Source organism: Coptis chinensis, chromosome 5, assembly GCF_015680905.1.
Source record: "Coptis chinensis isolate HL-2020 chromosome 5, ASM1568090v1, whole genome shotgun sequence".
NCBI classification, from domain to species: Eukaryota; Viridiplantae; Streptophyta; class Magnoliopsida; order Ranunculales; family Ranunculaceae; genus Coptis; species Coptis chinensis.
Genome location: NC_141460.1, coordinates 96,902,803 through 96,924,691, shown reverse-complemented (window position 1 = coordinate 96,924,691; position 21,889 = coordinate 96,902,803). Strand labels below are relative to the sequence as shown.

Sequence of the window (21,889 nt, the reverse complement as noted above, 5' to 3'; positions counted from 1 at the left end):
AGAAGAGATGGCCTCTGAGGGCCGTGGGCGTGGGCGATGGCGTGGAGACTTTGGTGATTTACGCACACAAGAGCCTTATATCCTTTTCCCAGTGAGTGTCTTTCTTTTTTCTTTTTAATTAACTTATTACTTCCTAAATTTAAGAGTTTGATGCTCCCATTTTGGTTTCTCGATGTTTTACTTCATAACATCTACGGCAAAGATTTATTTAGCTGGTCATGGGTAATTTAGACATGTTGCTGTATGAGCTCATTTAGCCCACCGTTATGTTGGATAAGATTTAATGTATAGTTTTTTATGTGTTACATCATGCAATAATTTTGTACACTCTGTTAGATTTAATCGCTTTTATTATACTTATTACTTGAAGAGTAACCGGTCATGGTATATATGTATTAGTTTTTCCCACCCGCAATGGTCTTTGACATGCAGGATGTTGAGTTGCCTGATAAGAGTAAAGTGACGCGAGAGATGACCTTAATCTATAGGAGTTTCAGACTCCAGAACTATTGGAAATCTTCTCCATATTATCTTGAAGAGGCATCCCAAACAAGTGAGAGTTTTTGAGTTACAAAGTTCTATTTTACTCATTGTTTATTTTAGTATCTTTAGTTATTTAATTCTTTATTATTATTATTATTATTATTATTATTATTATTATTATTTTGTGTGTGTGTGTGGATGGGTGGGGGGCAGAACACTAGTACATATTTTTGAGGGCTCAGGATACTGGTACGTCCTTGAGCAAGGCTTCAAGTGTCATAATCCCTTGATTATTCATTTATTTTAATAACTGGAATTGTGAAGTTTATTGCAAATATCAAGATAGGGGATAAAATATGTCCTTCCTAATATCAAAGTACTTTTAGGAAGCCGACCTTTGTAAGTTCCATTGATTTCCCCTAGCATGTGAGTACATGTATCTGTCTATTCAATGGAAAAGTCGGGGTCCAAATATTTTGCGACTTTCAATGCTTAACACCTGCTTTCAATCTGCCCATTTGATTCCATTGTTGTTAACTTACATTGACACAAATCGTGTGTCCGTATCCGACCACCGGATAAGAAGTGTCGACGACACGGCAAAATATAAAAATTGAGGTATATCATATAATATATGTAATGCGTGTGTCCGACACGGACCGTGGATATGTATCAAACCACAATTATTTTTTGAAATATGGCGTGTCCATGTAACATAGCATTGTTGGGGCTCTGGAACAACCTCCAAGCACTTCATTTCATAAACAACAAGCATTCTTCCCTGTGAACATAGTTCTGCTATAAAAGTATGAAACTTTACTTTTAGGCATTTAGTGATGGAAGTGATATGGAAATGTGTTGGTCACATGGTAGGATACTTCATCTATCCAGCCTAAATCTAATGGCCAATATATCTGTGAATCTGTGACACAGTGATATATTCATGCTTGTTATACTTCTTGCCTTGACCAAGCATTTCAATCCTTGGTTTTGAGCTTCGAGTTTTGCATTGACCCCTTTCCTAATCCCATAAGCTAGATATAGCTAGATATCCCATAAGCAATCACTTATTTTGTCACCAAAACGCAGCATATGCATAGAGTGAGCCCCTTTTATACAAACTGATACTAACTGAGAAACTTTTATACATTCATACATGTGCGGTTTGAGAGAGGAGAGAGAGAGAGTCGTCGATGCGAGGGATTGTCGACTAATGCTTTCTCCACATTTTGAACATCTTCTTAGTCGAGTCGAGGAAGAAGAGCTGCTCGAGTCTTCTTCTTCTTTATCTTCCATGTCTTCATTGTGGTTATTATTATTATTATTACTAGTAAACGGGTACGTGCGTTGCACGTTCTAGGAAAAAAAATTAGGGTGGAAAAGATCAGAGGAATGAACACATGTAAATTAGAATAGTAACATATTACATTTTTTTTTAATGGATATATTATGTAATACGTTTTAGATTAATACAGGTCGAGGTCTGACAAAAAACTTCAATAAGAAAAGACAAAAACTTCAATAAGAAAAGAACACTTCAATACGCTAGTTGTGTTCTTTGTCCGATTGCTTTTTTGTCGCTCGCCCATGGTGCGAATAAATATATTGAGCAGGTATTTAAGCGACTGTAATTTAGTCAATATCAGTGCCACAAACTAATTTACCAAAAAAATAGGTATTATGTTGATGAAGTTAACATTTGTGTTGTTGGTTGTGTAATTATCTTGTCGAGCGTTTATATGTGATTGAGGAACATTGTTGGATTCATATGAGTATACTATATGTAAGATATAAGAATATTGTTGTTGGTTGTGTAATTATCCGGGTCGAAGTTTTTTTTTTTTTTTTTTTTAATATTTTATTTATTTAATTATTATTTAGAAATGATCACATTGAGAAACAATTAGAAAAAAATACATTGGCCTCTGTTGATAGTTGTTCTATAGAACTATTAAGTCGGATATAATATGTAGAGTGAATTGAATGTGTAAGTAAAAGCTTTTACGAAAGATGTCTATGTGGCAAGATTACCATTTAAAACTTTCAATATATTGTGGATCTCATTTAGGTATGTATGGAGATTGAATGATTCAAATGACGGAGTGGTGATTTTTTCAAATCATTTGTATAGAGGCAAAAAAAAGAAGAAATTATGGATGCTAGTCGCATCGCTAAATTATATCTGTTTCACCCTGTCGTTAGTCGCACAATCCTTTGATCAATTCTTGCATTGGTTATTGGTCCCCATTCTGAAAATGCTATTATCACCCAACTCCACATGTAGACATGTAGTACTTTAACAGAGTGCATAATGAAGGAGTTGGAGGCATTAAAAGTGTGATCCATTGTGCACACTAAGCCCAAACCAAAAATGCTCATTTGCCGAGTATTTTGTATCTACAAAGGTAAAAGTTTGTGAAGAATGTTATTAGGTAAACTGCTTATTCTGTCTTCTGTATCATGCTTTATCTTTTTCGGCATAGATATAATTTCCCATCATTTGATTCTGAAGAAACTTTCAAGCTAGGAAAAAAAGTAGTACAAAAAATTAGTTTATTTATAGGAATGCAAATTTTTAAAAAACTACATCACACTTACACATGAAAGAAGGAAATACTAAGATGGAACCTACTACTTGGATGTCTTCTTCGAAAGTATTAGTCATTCGTTGTGTACACTGATTGGCCGACTCTGTTGTTCTTGAAACACATGAACAAACACAAAAATAAAATAAAATAAAATTAGACGAAATGCACTAACTTGGAGATGAAGGTCAGTATGCAACACTGGCACATTAGTTGTCCCTGCTACTCCTGCTACCTCATTGCCTCCACCTGACTCTAACGATCCAATAACAAAATGCCCATTTTTGGAAATCTTATGTGAGAGGGTTTTATACAAAAAGAATTTATTGACTTTGGGCATTTTTTGGGGAATGGATCATATCCTTTTTCACTTAAAACTTGTGTTAACGGCTTCTTTTCAAAGGCATTAATCTTGATGTTTTCGACCACATTTTTCTTGTTCATCTCGCCAATCTCACAACCTTAAGGTTTTCCCCTTTGCCCTAGAAGCCTCTAGTTCGAGAGCCTCACCTTGATTCTCTTAACTTCTTCCCTATTAAGCTCGCTCTGCCACGACCATATGTTTAGAGGTGTTACTTTGCAAATTAATAAACAAAATCGAGTAATTATTTGTGGGTTGGCATTAAGTATCCCATCATGCTTCAATGATCGCACCACCCACTTGTCGAACTCCTATTGAAGTGGCTAGGTGGCAAATGCAAGTGATAATACGGTATCATGTGATGCCAAAGAGGGGAGTCTTCGACAGCCACAACAACAGTTCTTGAAGCTAAACCAACTTTTCAAGACAAAGAGCTCTTACTACATAGCTGATAGCTCTCGACCGTATAGGCTAATAATTAGGTCTGACTACACTTACTTGTTCAAAGCATGGCTAAAGATTTATAAGATTTTTAGAAAAGGTCCCAAAGCGTCCACATTTGAAGGCATACTGCTTTCTTCTCAATACAATGATTAATTGTCTCGATCTGCTAACTAATGGGATAGACACGACCTAATATCCGCAGTAAGGGGCTTAAGCGTTTGTGACAAATTAACCAACTCAATGCTCAATCTTTGATGGGGGCTGTTGGGAATTCAAGTTGTGTTTATGGTGGGAGTGAGGTACTGGGAATTTGATATAGTGGCTACTTATTGAGGATAAGGTAAAGGCCAATCTATTATATTGCAAGAACTTAATGCAATATCAAACCAGTAGCATGGAATGCTTGGGTTGGCGGCACTAATAAAAGCGATCGAAACAAATTTGAAAATATTTGAAGTGAACTCAAATCTTTGCTCTAACAATTACGCCCTTTGAAAAAATATCTATTAACCAAATATAATCATAAACTTAAGTCCAAATGAGTATCTTACATCACTATCATTAATAATACACAATTCACGTAGTTTAAAAGAACTAAAAATTACATAATGGTAGGGGACTCTTGCTAGGGTCCTCATTCTTGGATAACTCCTTTGAGGTCTGCTTTCAGGAGATTGATAAAGGCAAAAGAACCTATACCTACTAATTGCTGCATGCTCTAGTCCATCTCCAACCTTCAGTCCTATAACCATATATTCTTTGTTCAAACTTTTATTAAAACTAAAAATCACAATAGATGTAAGTGTAACTAATCTAAAGTTTCTAACCTTGTAAAATTTGCGGATTCTCTTAGATGCAACAACCTTGTCTGAAGTTTGCACGGTATCATTTAAGTTGTATAAATAAATTTCCTATGCCAACATAATAAAGGCGTTTTATTTCCCGTGTTAGTTTTAAAGAATTAAGTATCTATAAAAACAAATAGTAAATAATCACCGCGGCCAAAATCACAGTAAAGGAAATAGTATCTTACAACTTATTTTTTGTTGTGAAATGGCTCTCCAGCAAGTTACTGATGGAACGGAAAATATCAAAGTTAAAGAGCAAATAATTGCTTTAAATCCATAAAAATGAACAAAGAAAACATAGAAGATAAATTGAAAATCACTCAGTAAAATGTGTCAATACCTATTACTGAGTGAAAGTTAAGAATGACTGGCCGCAATTCCATTATTTGTCCACATGATTAAACTTTATACTTTAGCCATTGATCAAAGATGTGTAAATCCAACTAATAGGTGGGCTAATAGATCTCCTAAAACCTATGACAGATAATATAGTCCAACAGAAAACATAGAAGGAAGCATGACCAAGAGAAGAGTTAACAATTTAGAATATCCAACACTTGCACATTGTTCAGTAAGTAGTGACAGACGCCATTCTTTTCTTTGACTTGCTTTCTTATAATAGTTAAAAAGCAATAAAGATACAACAACTTCTCTCGAAATTCTTAAAACTACATAGGCTAAGGACATGCACAAAATGCTTAGCATATGAGGTCAATTTACAACAAGTATGGCATGGCTCGCATGAGACAAATAAATACACTACTCAATTTAGCCAATTCATAAGGACACGGAGCTAGGCACAACAATGGCAAAGAACAACAACATCAAACAATGCGAGGTTTAACCAAAGATCATGCCCATCCTTTCATAGCATTTCCATTTAGAAATGTTACTCTTAGCTACATCCTGCATACCTAACAAAAACCCGAGTTAAGAAATCGTCAACTGTGATGTTAGCATAATACATGCACTGATGGGAGACATACCTGCCTGAAGAGAATGTTATACAGTTTGTCCTTTGCTAGCTACTTCTTTCGGGTTGGTCTCGCTTGGAAATGCATATGTTTAACGATAGGGATAGAATGGACAATTAGAACCCCCAACACTAAATGAGGAAAAACCAAATTATTAATTAGTAAACCACTACCCACAGGCTTTCAAGGCCAAATGTTTGAAACCCTTAACCAATCAACCATATAACACACAAATAATTAACTAAATTAAAAAAATGAAATGATAACATCAAATTTGTTAAGGAGGTCTAATATATAAATGACTTTTATTAGTACAACTAATATTAGTTTTTAGTTACTTAATACTAAATTTTCAATTACAAAAACACTATAAGTAACAATTCTCATTTGATCAAATTATACACTGTTTACATGTCCAACCGTACATGAAAGTATGAAACACCTCATAAAGGAAACCGGTAAACAGTATATGACATTCACATAAAAAAATCAAGGCCGATAGTAGTGCATACCTTGTCAAGAGTGCGTGTTGTAAAGGCATACGATTGGGGGAGCCACAAATTTCATCTTGACGGGACAATCCTCATTTCCAAAGAAACCCGACTTTCATGATGGCGACTGTAAAATGGAGAAGAATGGGCGTATTACAGACTCTGACAACTTAAATTTGGGCAAATAAGCTAACCAAATCATATTAGCAAAAGAAAGGAAATGAATTAAAGACAATAGTATGAGATCATGACCTTGATGTGAAGAACCCCATCCATCTAAAAACATTTCATTTCAATGTCTGCTTGTATTTTCAGTGGCTGTAGGGTCATGCGCCTCCTAATGTAGATTAAAAGAGCATCTTTAATCTCATTTGACACAGCGGGTACCAGCTTAGTCACTTGTATAGTGAACAATTGATAAGTTAAACACAAACAGAATACCTTCTACTACCAAATAATGAGTGGCGCGAATTGTACTTACCTCCTTCCCATCTGGATCAACTTCCTTAATCTCACGTGTAAGTGAGTTTAAAATGGAGTCAGGATCATTCACGATTAACCTGAATGCCTGGTTAAACAATAACGCTTAAACCAATTTGCAATTCAGTCAACAACGTGACTTTAAGGTGAGCGTGGTCTAAGAAATTACCTCATATGCATGTCCATCTTTTCAGTATAGAGGCCAACCAATACTGATATAGAGATCCTGCCGGAAGAAAATACAATCAATTTATTAAGCAAACTAATAGATAACAACCAATAACTACACTAAACAATTAATTCTATAAACTAAATCAACAATTCATAGATTGAGGCTTCCAAATTGAACAAACTTCAACAATTCATAGGGGCTTTTATCCATTGCAGCCACGATGAACACGGGGCTATCATCGCTGGCTGGGCTTTCATCGAACCGCGACGAGGACTTAAAGGAGGCGTAGAGAACTCATCCAATGGTGCAACTCTTGACACCGTAAATGTGACCAACACCCTGATAGTAGGAACCACAAAACAATATATATGGCGGTTCGAAAACAAAAAAATCAAATTGAATGCAAAACTATAGACTATGGCGAAGTTCATTAATCTTACCGATTCTATGGCGAGTTCAGCGTGTTCAAAGCGCCGATCCACGAAACTTCGCACGAAGACAAATGAAAGGGTATAAGTGCTCTAGAAAATTCATACAATTAAAAAAACGAGGGTGGGCGGTGGAAAAACTTATTGACGGTGAAAAGCGGTGATACAATGATTTGAAAAAAATTAGGAGCAGAAACAACTACTATCCATTAACAAAACAAATCTGTTCGAATAAAAATGAAAACTTCTACCTATCTAATATTTCATAATAGACTACAGAGGCTACAGAGAGATTTCCAATCTAACTTTCTGACTTTAGTTGTATATATAACTCTTTATTCTTTATCTCCTTCCTGCAAAACAGAAACAGATCAGTCAATCAAAGTTAAATCAAACTGCTTTAAGGTCTCACAGAAAAAACTAACCTCTCCACTTGCTTCCTCATGATCATCATCATTGACTTATCAGAGTCATCTTCCTCATCACCACCATTTGCCTAATTACCCCCCAATAAAAACACATGAATCAGTATAAGAGTTCACAGTTCTCAAACCCTTGACCAGAGACAAATCAATATCAAATCTCACTAACACTTAACAACAATTCAATCAATTTTACTCCAAAATTACATGAATAGTAACATCAGTTCAAAAACATGATGAGATTGACTATCATAAGAATTGCAATATAGATTTCCATAAAACAGTATGACTCATCAATAAATTTTACTTCACATTCAACAAAAACACTTGACAGAGAAGTTAAAATATCAGCTTGTCATTATAAGCATGAAGAATCTTGGCATAGTGTCTTCCTTTTCGTTGCTTTTGCCACATAAGGACCCTTTTCCTTCAAATATACCAAACACAAAAGTATACAATAATCAGTTTCAACCTAATTTTAACAACAACTGAATCTTACAACGTTTTTTAGAAGAAATAACTTACAGCATCAGACAACGACTTCCATTTCTAACCACCAGCTTTACCAACCTTTACAAATTTCAACACAAAAAAGAAAAAAAACGAATCAAACTTATTTCATGTTTCAAAACTTGAAAATTACTGTAGAGAAGTTGTAGATCTTATAACAGCAACAAATTTGTTAGTGGAAACTTCTCTTTATACGTCTTCCTAAACTCTTCCCTGAAATCAAACAAACAAAACCAAATGATGAGGAGAGGAGAGTTGGGTCGATGATGAGAAAACGTTGAAAATAAATCGTGGTTTGCAGTTATTTGTTTCTGTTGATTTAAGGAGCGAATGAAAGAGTATGTCTGTTCGGGGTTTTTTTGCGGTTGTAATTTAAGGGGTTTACAGGGTCAAGCATGTTTACCAATTTACCCTTTCAGCAAAGAGCAAAAATAAAATGGCTGTCTAACTTTCCGGTACCCTTCCCATTAAATACTTTGGTCTAAAACCGGGAATACGGGAAGTAATTGCGAAATCTGGTATCCGCTTTATATATACTAGATCAATGAAAAACCAAAAATACATGCATGGGAACCATTAATTATTCTTAGACGACCGTACTGCCGTTTTCCTTGTTTACAACACTGGTAGGAAATGCCAAGTTTTGCAATATTTGTCTTAATATTTGTCATTGCACTATTTGTTCCTTTATTATTCTTCTTATATATACTAGTAAACGGGCACGTGTGTTGCACGTGCTAGGAAAGAAAATTGGGGTGGAAAAAATCAAAGGAAATAATTATGTAAAATGTAAAATATTACATATTACATTTGTCTGAATGGATTATGTAAAATGTTTTATATTCAAAAAACTTCAATAAAAAAAAAAAAAACACTTGAATATGCTAGTTTTATTTTTGTTTGATTCGATTTTTTCTTTGCTTTCTGTCATCTTTCTTGAATAAATATATTTGAAGAGATATTTAACAACCTGTAATTTAGTTAGTATGTAATTAGTATTGTATATGCCACAAACTAATTTACCTAAAAATAGGTACTATCTTTGATGAAGTTTACCTTTGTGTTGCTAGTTGTGTAATTATCTTGTCGAGCATTTATATGTGATGGAGGAACATTGTTGGATTTATATGAATATACTACGTAAGATATAAGAATATTACATCATGTTGTGCAACATAATTGCTATTCTAAAACTGAATAATAAAAATATCTAAAAAAATGCAAGAAGAATAACATTTTTCTTATTATTGTTTTCAAAATGATCTAGCGAATCCATTGCCTTTTTTTTTGTCGTTTAAATATTTTGGTCGGTTTAAATAAGTATGTAGCTTGGTAGAGAAAAAGAAATTGTTGCTAGCTAAAAAAAAGCCATTGTTTTTTTTATTTATTTAAACGCGTTCACATTTAAGTCGGATATAATATGTGGACTGAATTGAATGTGTAAATAATAGCTTTCGGTAAGATGGCTATATGTGGCAAGAGTTACAATTTAAAAGCTTTTAATATATAATGTGGATCCATTTCATGTGTATGGAGATTGAATTATTCAAATGATGGAGGGTTGAATTTTTTCAATCAATTTGTATGGAGGTGACAAAAGGAAGAAATTATGGATGCTAGGCCATTTGAATTACATCTGTTTCATCCCGCTATTAGTAATTACAATATTTTGATCAATTCTTACATTGTTTATTGGTCCCTATTCTGAAAATGTTATTAGCACCAAAGTCGCACATGCAAAACTTTGCGGGGTTTGATTCCACTTGATTAACATAATGCAATGAAATGTTGGTTTTTGTCCCAATTTATGAACCTTTTTCAAAATAATAATCATTTAGTTCACCATATATTAAGCATTTCATGATGTCTTGGGTTGGCCCATTTTTATATATTGTTTTGGGCCCGAGTATTGTAAAATAATGAGTTGGTTTGGGCCATTATATACTAACTCATTATTGAAATATTGACCAACAATGGTTTGGGATATTAAGCAACAATGGTTAGACTACATGGTAGGCAGTAGCTGCCGCAACTGAATCGTGAGGGGACTTTAAAGAAAGTGTTTGTTTACCAATATCATAACAAACAGTATTACATGGCAGAGCAAATCTAGTAGTTTTATAGAACAACTATTTATGTAAATCCTATCGCATCACTATTACATAGAAGCCTACCTTTTTGGAGTGATTTGGGTACTTGTTGTTCTTGGTGATGACGCATAAGAGAATGGAACAGAAGTAGATGAAGATAGGGATTTGAAAATGCAATTTTTTAGTATTTATAGTAACCATCATACTTATTCTGAGGGGTAGTTAGGATTGTCAATGTATGAAGTAACCGAATCTGTATTCTAAATGGTGTGTAGGACGTATCTCTTTTCAAATAGATTCAACTGAAACCTAGATTCTTGGCTTTAAGGGAAGTGGTTGAGTAACTGTTTATAAATGAAATACTATGGCGGTTAAGATGTTTGATAGGTCCTATATCTAGTTAAGCCAAGTTTTTTGCAAGAAAAAAAAAAAAAAAGTATTAACCACTTCATTATGGGGAAAAAAAATTTATGTGGGAAAATATTTGTAAGACGTGTAGTAATTCTTGATAAAATATTTGAATATGATTTCAAAATGTGTAAATCCAAATTAACAATGTTACATAGCGATAACATTTTTTTCAAAAAGATTTATGATATTTTTTTTTGTTAGGCAAACCTATGTTGAACTTTAAAAGCAATGTTAGCGACGATAGTTGTTTGTAAAACGGAACATGAAAAAAAATAACGTCAAGACATTCAAAAGGAGACTACAATAGAACCAAAAAAATTGAGATGGAAGCTTGCAGTTCTATGAAGAAAATGAGTGTCAGTACTAAATTACCACCATGTGTAAATGATTTTATTATAGTCATCTCTGTATGAATTTATGTGAAGGAACAAAGGCAAGTGTGTTATGTATGTCAGAACGAAGTCCTAGTATCATACATCAACAATGACGACAACAATATAGTCTTGTCTAGAGTTCAATTCCTAATATGTTAGACGGTAGTTAGAGCAGCAAAATAGATGAAGCAAAGGCTGCTATCAAAGCAGCAACAGTGATCATTGAACACCCCAACCAGCAGCAGCAGTGATCATTAAAACCCCCGACCGGCAAGCCTTTGCAAAGACGATCAATTAAGCCTTGTTACTACATTAGTTGGTGGGGACTGAGTGTCAAGCTCTTCAGTAATTTTCGGCTTTGCTTCTTTAAGATGGAGGGCTTTGAGCTGTTCGATGGTAGTGCAGTTATTCTCGTATTTTCTCGAGTTGCTTCTTTATGATAGAGTGTGTGTTCAGCTCTTGAGGGATCTGGCGCCGCTCGGTTTAATCTTTTTTGATTATGTAGAGATGCAAAGGATTTTAATATAAATTCATCCGTATTCTTAGCTCTAGATTCAAAAGTTTTTTTTGCTTACTTTTCTTGGAATCTCGAAGTGTTCAAAAGCTCCATTTGAAGAAATAGGTTTATGAGGAATTCTTGTTGGTGGAGATTGATCATAAATCCCCCTTCACAATTTGATGGGGATTTTAATAGAAATTCATCCGTATTCTTAGCTCTAGATTCAAAAAGTTTTTTGCTTACTTTTCTTGGAATCTTAAAAGTGTTCAAAAGCTCCATTTGAAGAAATAGGTTTATGAGGAATTCTTGTTGGTGAGATTGATCATAAATCCCCTTCACAATTTGATGGGGTGTTCCTGAAAGATGGAGGGTATTATGCTCTTGCAATGCTTTGGACAACACACTTCTCAAACAAAGCATGAACCAAAGCAACAAAGGTAGGAAAATACAATATCAAAGATTAAAAAAAAAATAAATCCCAAGTTTACCTATGTCGTTCCCTTGCCCTCTTCTCACCAGGTTGCTTTATGGTATTCTCTGGCGGACACATCGCGCGTGACCATTTTGGATTTTCAGTTTTTCATTTGATATTTCCTGCGGCATCATCGGCATCATCGAGAGCCACATATGGAACAAAACCAAAGCCACCAAGTATAATTTAACAACAATAGACATTATTGAATCAACAATACATATGAGCACCAAGTAACTTCTTATGTTAAGTTCACCATACAGTTCAATTAAAATTCCACAGCTCTGTCCGCTTTTCTCGCCAATTTGTCTATTCCTATTGCAGCTTACATGGAGGCATCTTTCGAGCTTTGGCACGATACTTCGAATAAGCTACCATCAAAGCAACGCGTCTCACAGCTTCTTTAGATAAGAAACCTTCTTCATCTCGGCCAAGACATATATCTGATGAGTCCCCACTCCAATTTGGATGCAATCCACGCAAAAACAACATTTACACGTTCCATTTACAAACTGGTAGATAGAATATCACGTATCAAATTAACCATCCGAAAATATCGGTAATCCAAGAACACTTCAAAATAAGTTGCACTAACCAGCCAAATAAGTCAAAAGCAACTTTGTTTCCATTTGGGCATGTTCCAAGCCTCTCTGAAAGTGAGTTTATCCGGTAATGTCCGAGCATATTTCTTGAAAGTGTTCTCTAGATTCAGCGGCATGTACTGCATGCATAAAATGGAAAATACCAGCGACCAATATTCACATAAGCCTTTCTTCTCATCTTCACATAGGTAACAGCATCAGCAACATAACTCTAACTACTCAACTCTTTTTGTTGAACTCTATTTTCTTTGCCCAATCTCATTTTTTTTAAAAATGCATCCTTGTAACAACATAAAGCGAGACTTTATTTCTCTCACCAATTTTTTTCCTAGTAATTGGCGGATAAAGCGGGCATAATGACGGGGTTACAATCAACTACTCTCAACCGACGGGTAAGGGTCGGATAATCACCTAGCTAATCAAGCGAGAAGAAGAGATGTCGATCCAAACCGGAAGAAGAGTAATCGTCACGGTCCACCACATCCGACCATTGTTGGGAATTGGGATGAATTCGATCCAAACATTTGAATTGTTGACCAAAATCTATTGAGGGTTTTGTTTTCCCTGTTTATGTTTTTCGTGTCCCTCGGTTAGGCGAGGGAAAAATCTCTCATGCTAAACATGAAATCGGTCGACATCTCATCACGAAGCTCCCACAGGCTAAAGCGGGATGTTGCGTCGAACCAAGTGCCACCACTATCGACCAATATGGATCAAAAAGCTGGGGGGCGTGTAACCACCCGTTACTTCAAAAACATCAAGAAAGGACCACACAAAGTATCCCCGAGGTTCGATCCATGACTGCAATAAAAATTTAGAAATTAGAGCGTGAAGGTCCCGGAATATGTCTTTGGTACATGTTTTTATTGGTGAATAGATTTAACTTTTTGTATAAAATGGTAATAACTCAACAGTTTATTAAATAAATATGCTAAAATTTGTAAGCCTATAAGGATTCACAGGAATTTACTATATAGCTTGCCTAAGCACATATGCATCAAAATTTGGTTTGGTTTGCTTAGTGAACATTTGGATTACGGATCCTTGCGATTGAGTAATAGCGATTTGACGTCGGATCCTTTCTAAACCGAAAGCGAATCGGTTTAGATAGCTCAAATAATCCCGAAATTGCAGGCCCCCGCTACACATCCAAAGATAGCTCAAGTATTGTTAGAAAGGCAAAATCAAGATGAAGCTCGATGGTGTTAAGGTGGTATGACCTTGATGGATTATGTGCTTATGCAAATAGGGAAAATGGTAGAGGTTTAATTGGTCTCTCTTCGTGAGGCTCGGCGGCCAGTTCGGGTGAGAGTCGAATGTTGGCTCGAGCATGGCAGAAAATCACAAAACCGGAGTTAAGAGTTACTCACGAACCTATAGAGGCCACATCGGTAGTTGGGAGACCATATACAACCCGACAAGTCACACCACGAAATCAAATTGACCCAAAATCTTGTGAGAACCAGCTTTGCCCCAAAGAAACAAACCTACATGAGTATCCACCTTAAAAAATACATTGAAACGACATTTTTTCATGAAGTCTAGGCGGTCACGGCACCGCGTGATACTCTAGCGGATGTCACCCCAAAGATGGCCCCCAAGATGTTTCGGACATTTCATCGAACTTCATTAACTTTCCTACTCGAAAGCGGCTGACCCGGATGAAGTAGAAAATTGGGGCAACTGCAAACAAAAAAAGAGATACACCAACCATTTGGTTTTTTTTTACCTGTTTATCTTTTCGTGTCCCTCCATTGAAGCGAGTTCGGCAGAATATTCAACCATTTCATGGATAATTCCAGGGAAAAACCTCTCATGCTAAACATCAGCTGAAATCAATCGACATCTCCAATGAGAAGGTTCCGGTGGAGCTTAAACGGGATGTTCTACGCCGAACCAAGTGCCACCACTATCTGACCAATATGGATCAAAACGCTGTGGTGACGTGGAGACCAATTTAAGTGACAACCATAGCAGTTTAAAGCGTTGGTACTTTCTTAATCCATATCACGGATCCTTGCGGTGATAAATAGCGGTTGACGCGGATCCGATTCGAATCGAAGTGAATCAGAAATCAGTTGACATCTACAATGTGTAAGGTCCCCCTGAAGCTAAACTGGGTAGTCCTACAACGAACCAAGGGGCACCACCATCTGAGCAAACTGGAACAAAAAGCTTCGAGTAATTGGAGATCAACTTTAGTGACATCCATATTTGATCCTTTTAAAAACTTGCTTACATTCTATCATTATCTAATTGATAAAATTCTGGAGTTGGGACTCTCGAGCAGATTCCTTCCCTCCCAGTACTCATCCACCAAGTTCAGCCATCCAGCAGTATGGCAACCACCATACCTTTTTCAACATTGTGTTCCAGAGTCGTTATTTCTTTGAAAATTCTCTTAAATATCTCCTCTCTATCATTTCTTTTAACCCGATAGTTTGGTTTATTTAAGTAAAAGCGGCTTTCTAAGGGGTTCCAACATAAAGTCGAAGGAGTCGCTGGGGCTTAATTGCTCTTAATGTTCCTTGGCATATCGCGGGATGTCTTTGCGATGATTTCCATGGCTTTCAAAGTCTCTTGGTACATACGCGATGTCTATATCCCGGCTTGGAGTCCTTTCTTTGAAGGACCAGAGCCGATATGAGGTTGAAGTCACAATTGGAAGGGTGCATTAGATCCATGAAGTTGCTTTCATGATCTTTCACATTATGACCATGTAGTCGGCGTGGGCATGGACACGAGAAATGCATGAGCAGCGTGGCTAGTGGTTGTCATGAGCTAACCAGAAAACATCATATCACCATGAATTCTTAAATGCGTAAAGAAGTCGAGGAGCAACTTGTAAGTAGACCCAAAGCCATCATACTCGGGAAGCATTTCATAAGCATTAGGGGGGCGGGTGTTCTGCGAGCTTTATCGGCATTTCGGCCTTTCCTCATAAATCTAGCGGAGAGGCGTACCGCGGGTTCATCTAGAACCAAATTCTTCCGTTTCATATCTTCAAAACAGCTTACGCTTCATTAAGATGACCACAATGGGCAATGGTTTCCATCCTGCTTGCTTTGTATTTGTTTATGGCTAAGTCTATGTCAATGTCCTAAGGAGTCTTCGAGAAGGCTAGTCTTCTCCCGCGATCGGATGATGGGCAACTATACACACTTGAATTCCAATAAAGGCCGGTCCACGGATCGTATTGAAACACATAAATCAAATCTCAAAAACAAAATATTCTTGTAGAGAGTTAAATTCTTAAATCCTAATCTTATAGACCCATTAGCGCACATCTTGTATATCACATTTACTAAATCATCAACTTCCGAAACGTGTCTATTGCTTCACCACCACCACGAAAAAACTTAAATCAACTTTAGTGACAAATAAATTGCTCCACCACCACATGTAGAAACTGAAATTGAAAAAGGACAAAGCGATAGGAAAGAATGACTTGATAGTCGGGAATTCCTAAGAAAAGTTGAATGGTGACATGCTATGTTTAAAGTCCCAAATGCAGTTATCGATTACTAAGAATAACTAATAGCATACAACATCAAAATAAATTTATTTTCCCCTGCTCCTTTATCCGGGCTTGGGACCCGGCAACATAAGAACATAAAATGCATTGGCGGAGTTAAAAAAAATTTGGCCAGTCGTGGATACCCTCCCTTTAATAGTTGTTATTCTAATTGTTTGGGCGTTTGCTTTGTTTATAGTCAGGACTTAATTATAAAAAATAAAGGCACTCGTGTACTGTACTAACAAAATGAAACAATTACAAAGTGAATATTTAAAATATAAATATCTCAAACATCACTACGTTCAATTGCCTAAAACGCAGCCTATGAAGGGGTAGAGACGACAAAGAAACATTCTAAGAAAAATAACTTTAAACCTTTGCACTCTAACCACTCTTCACTAAAAATCCTAGTTACTACTTGAGTATTGTTGGGTGGTTACAGATATACATAGGTTTTAGGGGGTATAATGGGCAAATCAAATAGGAAGTAAATTTTGTGAATCAATGGATTTCCCCAAAATTTATACTCATAGGATATCTCCTACTTCATGAATGTTTATATCTCCGTAGAGAACCTTTTAAAAAGTAAAGCGTGGGGAGTGGTGGGGATGACGTATACCTAACTACAACTATTAATTGTGGGTGGGTATCCCGAACTAACCATATTATTTATTTGAACTACAATAGAGAAATAATCATAAAATAATTCAAATTATAAAGGTAATGCAGGAATACATCACATTTTATTGTAGATACGAAAATCAGGGAGTTGTTTTTTTTTTATAAAAACAAATAATGATTCATTGCATGATACCATAATGATACGAAAAATAAGGTCAATGTAAAAGCATCCATATAATCATCATTATCGAAGTAAAGCGTCGATATACAATATTTCTAGTGTAAGTTCCACTACGTTTAGTTAAGATTACATTTTTACTAAAATCTTTATGTTATTTCTTGAGGCGCACCTCGACAATGCAGCGTATAGTTGGCCATGAGTGAAGACATTATCGGGGAAGGTATATATCATTTTCGAGGAAGAACTCTTGAAGTGCGGTTCAGTTCCGCCGATGTGAAACACGCCGGTTACAAAAAACGAAAATGAAAATGTCAAAGCAAATGCTTCGTGAGAGTAGTAATTGAAAGGAAGAAATAACAAAATACCTCTAGCATGAACTCAGATAAGAGAGATTTAAAAAAATAATAATAATAAAATGGGAAAACAACAGGGAGAGAGTTTGAATGATGAAAAGAGGAGAGTTGGGTGCGATTAGAATAACTTGAAAAGAGCGAGCGAAGGAAGATGAGAGTTTGCAGTTATTTGAAAAGAGTATGTGCCTTTTCGGTTTTTCGCGGTTGTAATTTAAGGGGTTTAAAGTGAGAAGCATGTTGACCAATTTACCCTTTCAATAAAGAACAAAAAATAAATGTCTGTCTAACTTTCCGGTACCCTTCCCATTTAAAACTTTGGCATAAAACCGGGAATACGGTAACTAATTGAGAAATCTGGTATCCGCTTTATATATAAGAAGATTACTGCTCATTTCTTTCTTCATGTCTTCTACTACTAGGGTTTCATCCTCCTCCTCTCTTTCCGCCATTGCAAAGCCCCAGTTTCTGTAACATTTTTTTTATTATGACGATAAAGCCCTTTACTAACTAACAAGCCCAGCCCCAACAAAACTTTCAAGGCAACAAACAATCTTCCTTTCCTTTCCTTGCCGCTTTGATGCTAATTAGCCTTTCTTGTCATCTTAACCCCCGCCATTTGTTCACTCAATCAACACCACTTCGACTTCTTCTTCATACAACAAGTTACTCCCATTCTGCTGCTCTTGTTTTGCCCAACCACATACAAGCTTCTCACTCTGCTGCTATTATCGTCACTCAACATGCCCATTTCCTCCAAGCATTCAACTCCTTTCTTCTCCTAAATGCCCGTGGGATAAAGCCCACTAAGTTCACTCTCTGCACCCTTCTCAATCCTTGCACCCAAATTCTTCACCTCTGCTTCGGTTTGCAAATTCACGCTCGGATTCTTCAAACTGGCTGGTATCAACACAACATCTTCATCAACACCGCCCTTGTTAATATGTATGCCAAATCTAGCCTCATCCTCGATGCCAAATCTGTTTTCGACACCATGGAGCAACACGATCACGTCTCCTGGACCTCCATCATAGCTGCCTTCGCTCAAAATGGCCATGCTATACAAGCTTTTTCTTTGTTTAAACACATGTTGGCCACTCATATTAGACCCAACTCCCAATTGGCTGCATCCCTCCATGCACATGTAATCAAACTCGGCTGTCACTAACAATTATGTCGTCACTTCTCTCATTGATTCTTACTCCAAATGCGGTAAGATCAACCTCGCTATATCCTTATATCAAGACACTCTTCACAGGGATGTTATTCTTCTCAATTCCATGATTGCTGCATATTCCCAAAACCAGTGCGGTGAGCAGGCCTTGACACTTTTTCTGGAAATGCAAAAACAGAATATCTGTCCAACGAATTATACCTTGATTACCTTCTCTACCATTTTGAATGCTTGTGCGCTCTGGCACTGTGTCCCAAGGGAACCCAAATCCATTCTTTGGTAACAAAACTAGGTTAAGAGACAAGTGTATTTGTGGCCAGCTCTCTCATAGATATGTACTCAAGTCGCGGCAGCATTGATGAGGCTTCGCCTCATCTGTGATCAACTGGATCACAGGAATAACATTTATGGGCGCCAATGATTACAGTGTATGCTCAGGGTGGAAGAGGCGAAGATGGGTTGGAGCTATTTGAGCTATTAATCAAAGGAACAAGGCATGAGACCCGATAACATATGCTTAACTGCTGTGTTAACCGCTTGTAACGTTGCTGGCCTCGTGGATAGAGCAACAGAATACTTTGACAAAATGGGAATCAAGTATGACCTGATTCCTGAACTAGACCAATACGCATGCATGGTTGACCTTTATGACAAAACTGGCCAACTCACTAAGGCAAAGAAGGCGATGGATGAGATGCCCTTTGAGCCAAATGTTGTGATGCTGTCTTCCTTTTTTGGGTTCGTGTAGGGTTTACGGTGAAGTACAACTTGGAAGGGAAGCTCGCGAACCAGCTATTTAAGATGGATCCTTGTAGTGCTGCTCAGTATGTGACCCTGGCAAATATTTATGCAGAAGCTGGTATGTGTAATGAAGTACGGCAGGTAAGAAGAACTATGAGAGAAAAGGGAATCAGAAAGACTGCTGGATCGAGGTCGAAAAGAAAGTCCATGTGTTCTCAGTGAGTGATACATCACACCCGCAATTGCTATGTATTTATGCTGAACTGGACATGCTTACAATGGAAATGATGGAGGCTGGATATATGCCTAGAATGAAACATGTTTCAGAAGATAATACTACGAATGTATTTGACAGAAACAGTTTCTGTTTTGGAGTCTCACCTGAAATACAAGAGTTTATGTTGACGGATAATACACCATTGATGGTTGTAACTCTGTTGTTTTTTGGGTATGGTCATTGATGGTTGTAAATCAAAAGAATATAGTCCCTGTAGATTGTAAAAGACTCGTGCGCTCATGGCCTAATTGCTCCTTATCTGACCATCTCTAGTTTATCTGCAGGATTTTGCCAGGCTTAAGAATGAGTCTCATCTTGCAGATCCTTTATGAACTGCGGCAAAGATTTCAAATAGCAGAAGTGGAGAATAATGCAGTAATTGATGATTTGTTCATCAAGCACTGTAGTAGCGTATACAGTTCTAAACAACCGAGTCAAAAACTCAAAACAGTATAATTAGCCGGAGTTCTAGGATTACTTGGTAGAGCTCTTGAAGTTCTTTATTCTACTACGCTGGTCTGACATGTTTAGGAGCATCCTTTGTGGCACTTTGAACTCCAACATAGTAAAATTATAAAATGAAAACCAAAAACAATCTGATGTAGTCTAGGCAAAACAACATTCGACAGAAAACTTCAATAGATACCAAATATTCGTTATGCATCCAGCAGCCTGATAAGAAATTCAAAAACAATGTATGCATCAGGCTAACACATTTTTAAACTTGAAAAAATATTAAAATTTCAACATAAAGATATTCTATTTTGGAAGTTCTATTAATTACTGCTCCCGTTTCTTACAACTATACCATCTCAAGTTTATTTTCTCATATTCCCTGTGCATTGTTATTTCAGAATTCAAGGACACCGAGATTGAGCGGTATTCTGATAGGGGCAAGCCAAATAGTCGATCAAAGCGTGACTCCCTTGCATCTCATCTCAGGCTTACTCCTGCTAATTTTCCTCTAGAACTAGTTCAAGGTATGCAGCCGATCAATGTGAGAATAGTTGCAAATAAAGGAATTACTAATGTCTACATTGTTTTCTACTTTAAGCATTCAAACGGTTTCCTCACATAGTAAAGATGTCAGGTTCAAGGCGTGCGCATGACCCAAGGAAAGTACGCTGGAATCCAGAATCAGGTAAGTATTGTGGCAATACTCTCTTCCTTTTAATTTTGTTTTTATTACTTTGTTTCTTTCAAAAGTATGCTGGTGTTTGATGTGTACGTACTGGGACATTACTACATCCAAATATCTAACAGATCAACGTTGTTGTGGCAGGTCTACAAAAGCTAGATTTCTTAGAGAAGCTTGACGAGAAGATTGAGGGTAATGTCTAGGATATTCACTAGTCTTTGTCTTAATTTATTGTGAATAGACTTGAATTTGTTATGAAAATTCCTCTTAAGACGTTCTGTTCTTTTCCCTTCTTTTAAAATGGTTTATTTATTTCTTCTTCTTGGTTTTAGATAAAGTCGAATATCCTCTTGTTCTTGATACTGGCTCTGCGAATCTGTTTTAAACTTTCCCATGTTTCTACTCTCTGTGTTCCATGGAAATAACAAACCTTTGACTCTTTATAAGTAGATTTCAGTTTGGTTTCTGAGAAAATGTTGTTCACGAGTATTTCTCTGTGAAACATTCTGGCGTCACGATTTCCATAATTTGTGTTTCTATGCATGATCTTTTGTATGTTCAGTCATTACTGCAATGTTTTAGTGAAGCCTTTGATTGTTAACATGTTTAGGCAAAGCTGAGAAAGGCGAGAAAAAGAAAGAAGGTGAAGATGAGGATAATGAAGAAGAACCAGAACTGGAGGATGCAGAATTTAGTGATGATGGGGATTATAACCAGGTTAGTACCATGAGTTATGGCGTCTTGAGACTCATATGGATTTGAACCCAGTGTGTTACACAATTGTGATAGTTATGTGACTTTTGTATTAGCAATGTAGTTTGCTTTGTGGGTATACCAACTTGCACTTCGGCAGCAACTGCCCCCCCTCTTCAAAAAACAGAAAATTTCTGAGCAACTCAGATCTGAAATAGTCAGCTAGATATAAAAGAAAATACCCTATATTGGTCAAAATGTACGGGGATAAGTCGTTTTACACGTCCTAGACTCTCTCTCTCTCTGTGGGGGTGGGTGGGGAAGAGATTCAATATTGTCTTCTAGTCAAGACACTTTACGCCCTTCTCGCAATTTTGCAGAACGAAGATTTTGATGATGATGATGAGGACGATTTTAACATGGGCGATGCCAATGAAGGTACATTACTTGCTATAAGATGTCCATCTCGGTCGATCCTAAAAATATGGGCCCTCGACGTAACAAGAATTGTAGAGGCTATGTAGCCAGAGAGCTTCAGAGAGTGCGGTGGT

The 21,889-nt window shown here is 36.6% G+C and overlaps 1 protein-coding gene and 3 long non-coding RNA genes across 5 annotated transcripts; 1 reads left to right on the top strand and 3 right to left on the bottom strand.

Annotated features, from left to right (window-relative positions):
- The first annotated feature begins 7 nt into the window (after nt 1-7).
- Nucleotides 8-21,862, top strand: LOC147500617 (uncharacterized). Its single transcript, XM_086563664.1, has 7 exons — nt 8-91; nt 433-553; nt 20,362-20,487; nt 20,598-20,648; nt 20,790-20,837; nt 21,256-21,362; nt 21,719-21,862. Exons 1-7 carry the CDS (start codon nt 8-10, stop codon nt 21,860-21,862), a joined length of 681 nt encoding a protein of 226 aa, XP_086419790.1.
- On the bottom strand, nt 4,544-5,346 carry LOC147500620 (uncharacterized). Its single transcript, XR_015194721.1, has 3 exons — nt 4,907-5,346; nt 4,701-4,784; nt 4,544-4,615 (listed from the first exon to the last, which is right to left on the bottom strand). It is a non-coding gene; the product is annotated as an uncharacterized LOC147500620 (long non-coding RNA).
- Nucleotides 6,410-7,064, bottom strand: LOC147500619 (uncharacterized). Of its 2 annotated transcripts, XR_015194720.1 has the most exons (4): nt 7,020-7,064; nt 6,836-6,892; nt 6,668-6,754; nt 6,410-6,523 (listed from the first exon to the last, which is right to left on the bottom strand). It is a non-coding gene; the product is annotated as an uncharacterized LOC147500619 (long non-coding RNA). The 2 variants fall into 2 exon arrangements; XR_015194719.1 differs by lacking the exon at nt 7,020-7,064 and having other exon boundaries at nt 6,836-7,013.
- Nucleotides 7,279-8,552, bottom strand: LOC147500618 (uncharacterized). The gene is made up of 3 exons (XR_015194718.1): nt 8,214-8,552; nt 7,692-8,115; nt 7,279-7,619 (listed from the first exon to the last, which is right to left on the bottom strand). It is a non-coding gene; the product is annotated as an uncharacterized LOC147500618 (long non-coding RNA).
- Nucleotides 21,863-21,889: the final 27 nt, after the last annotated feature.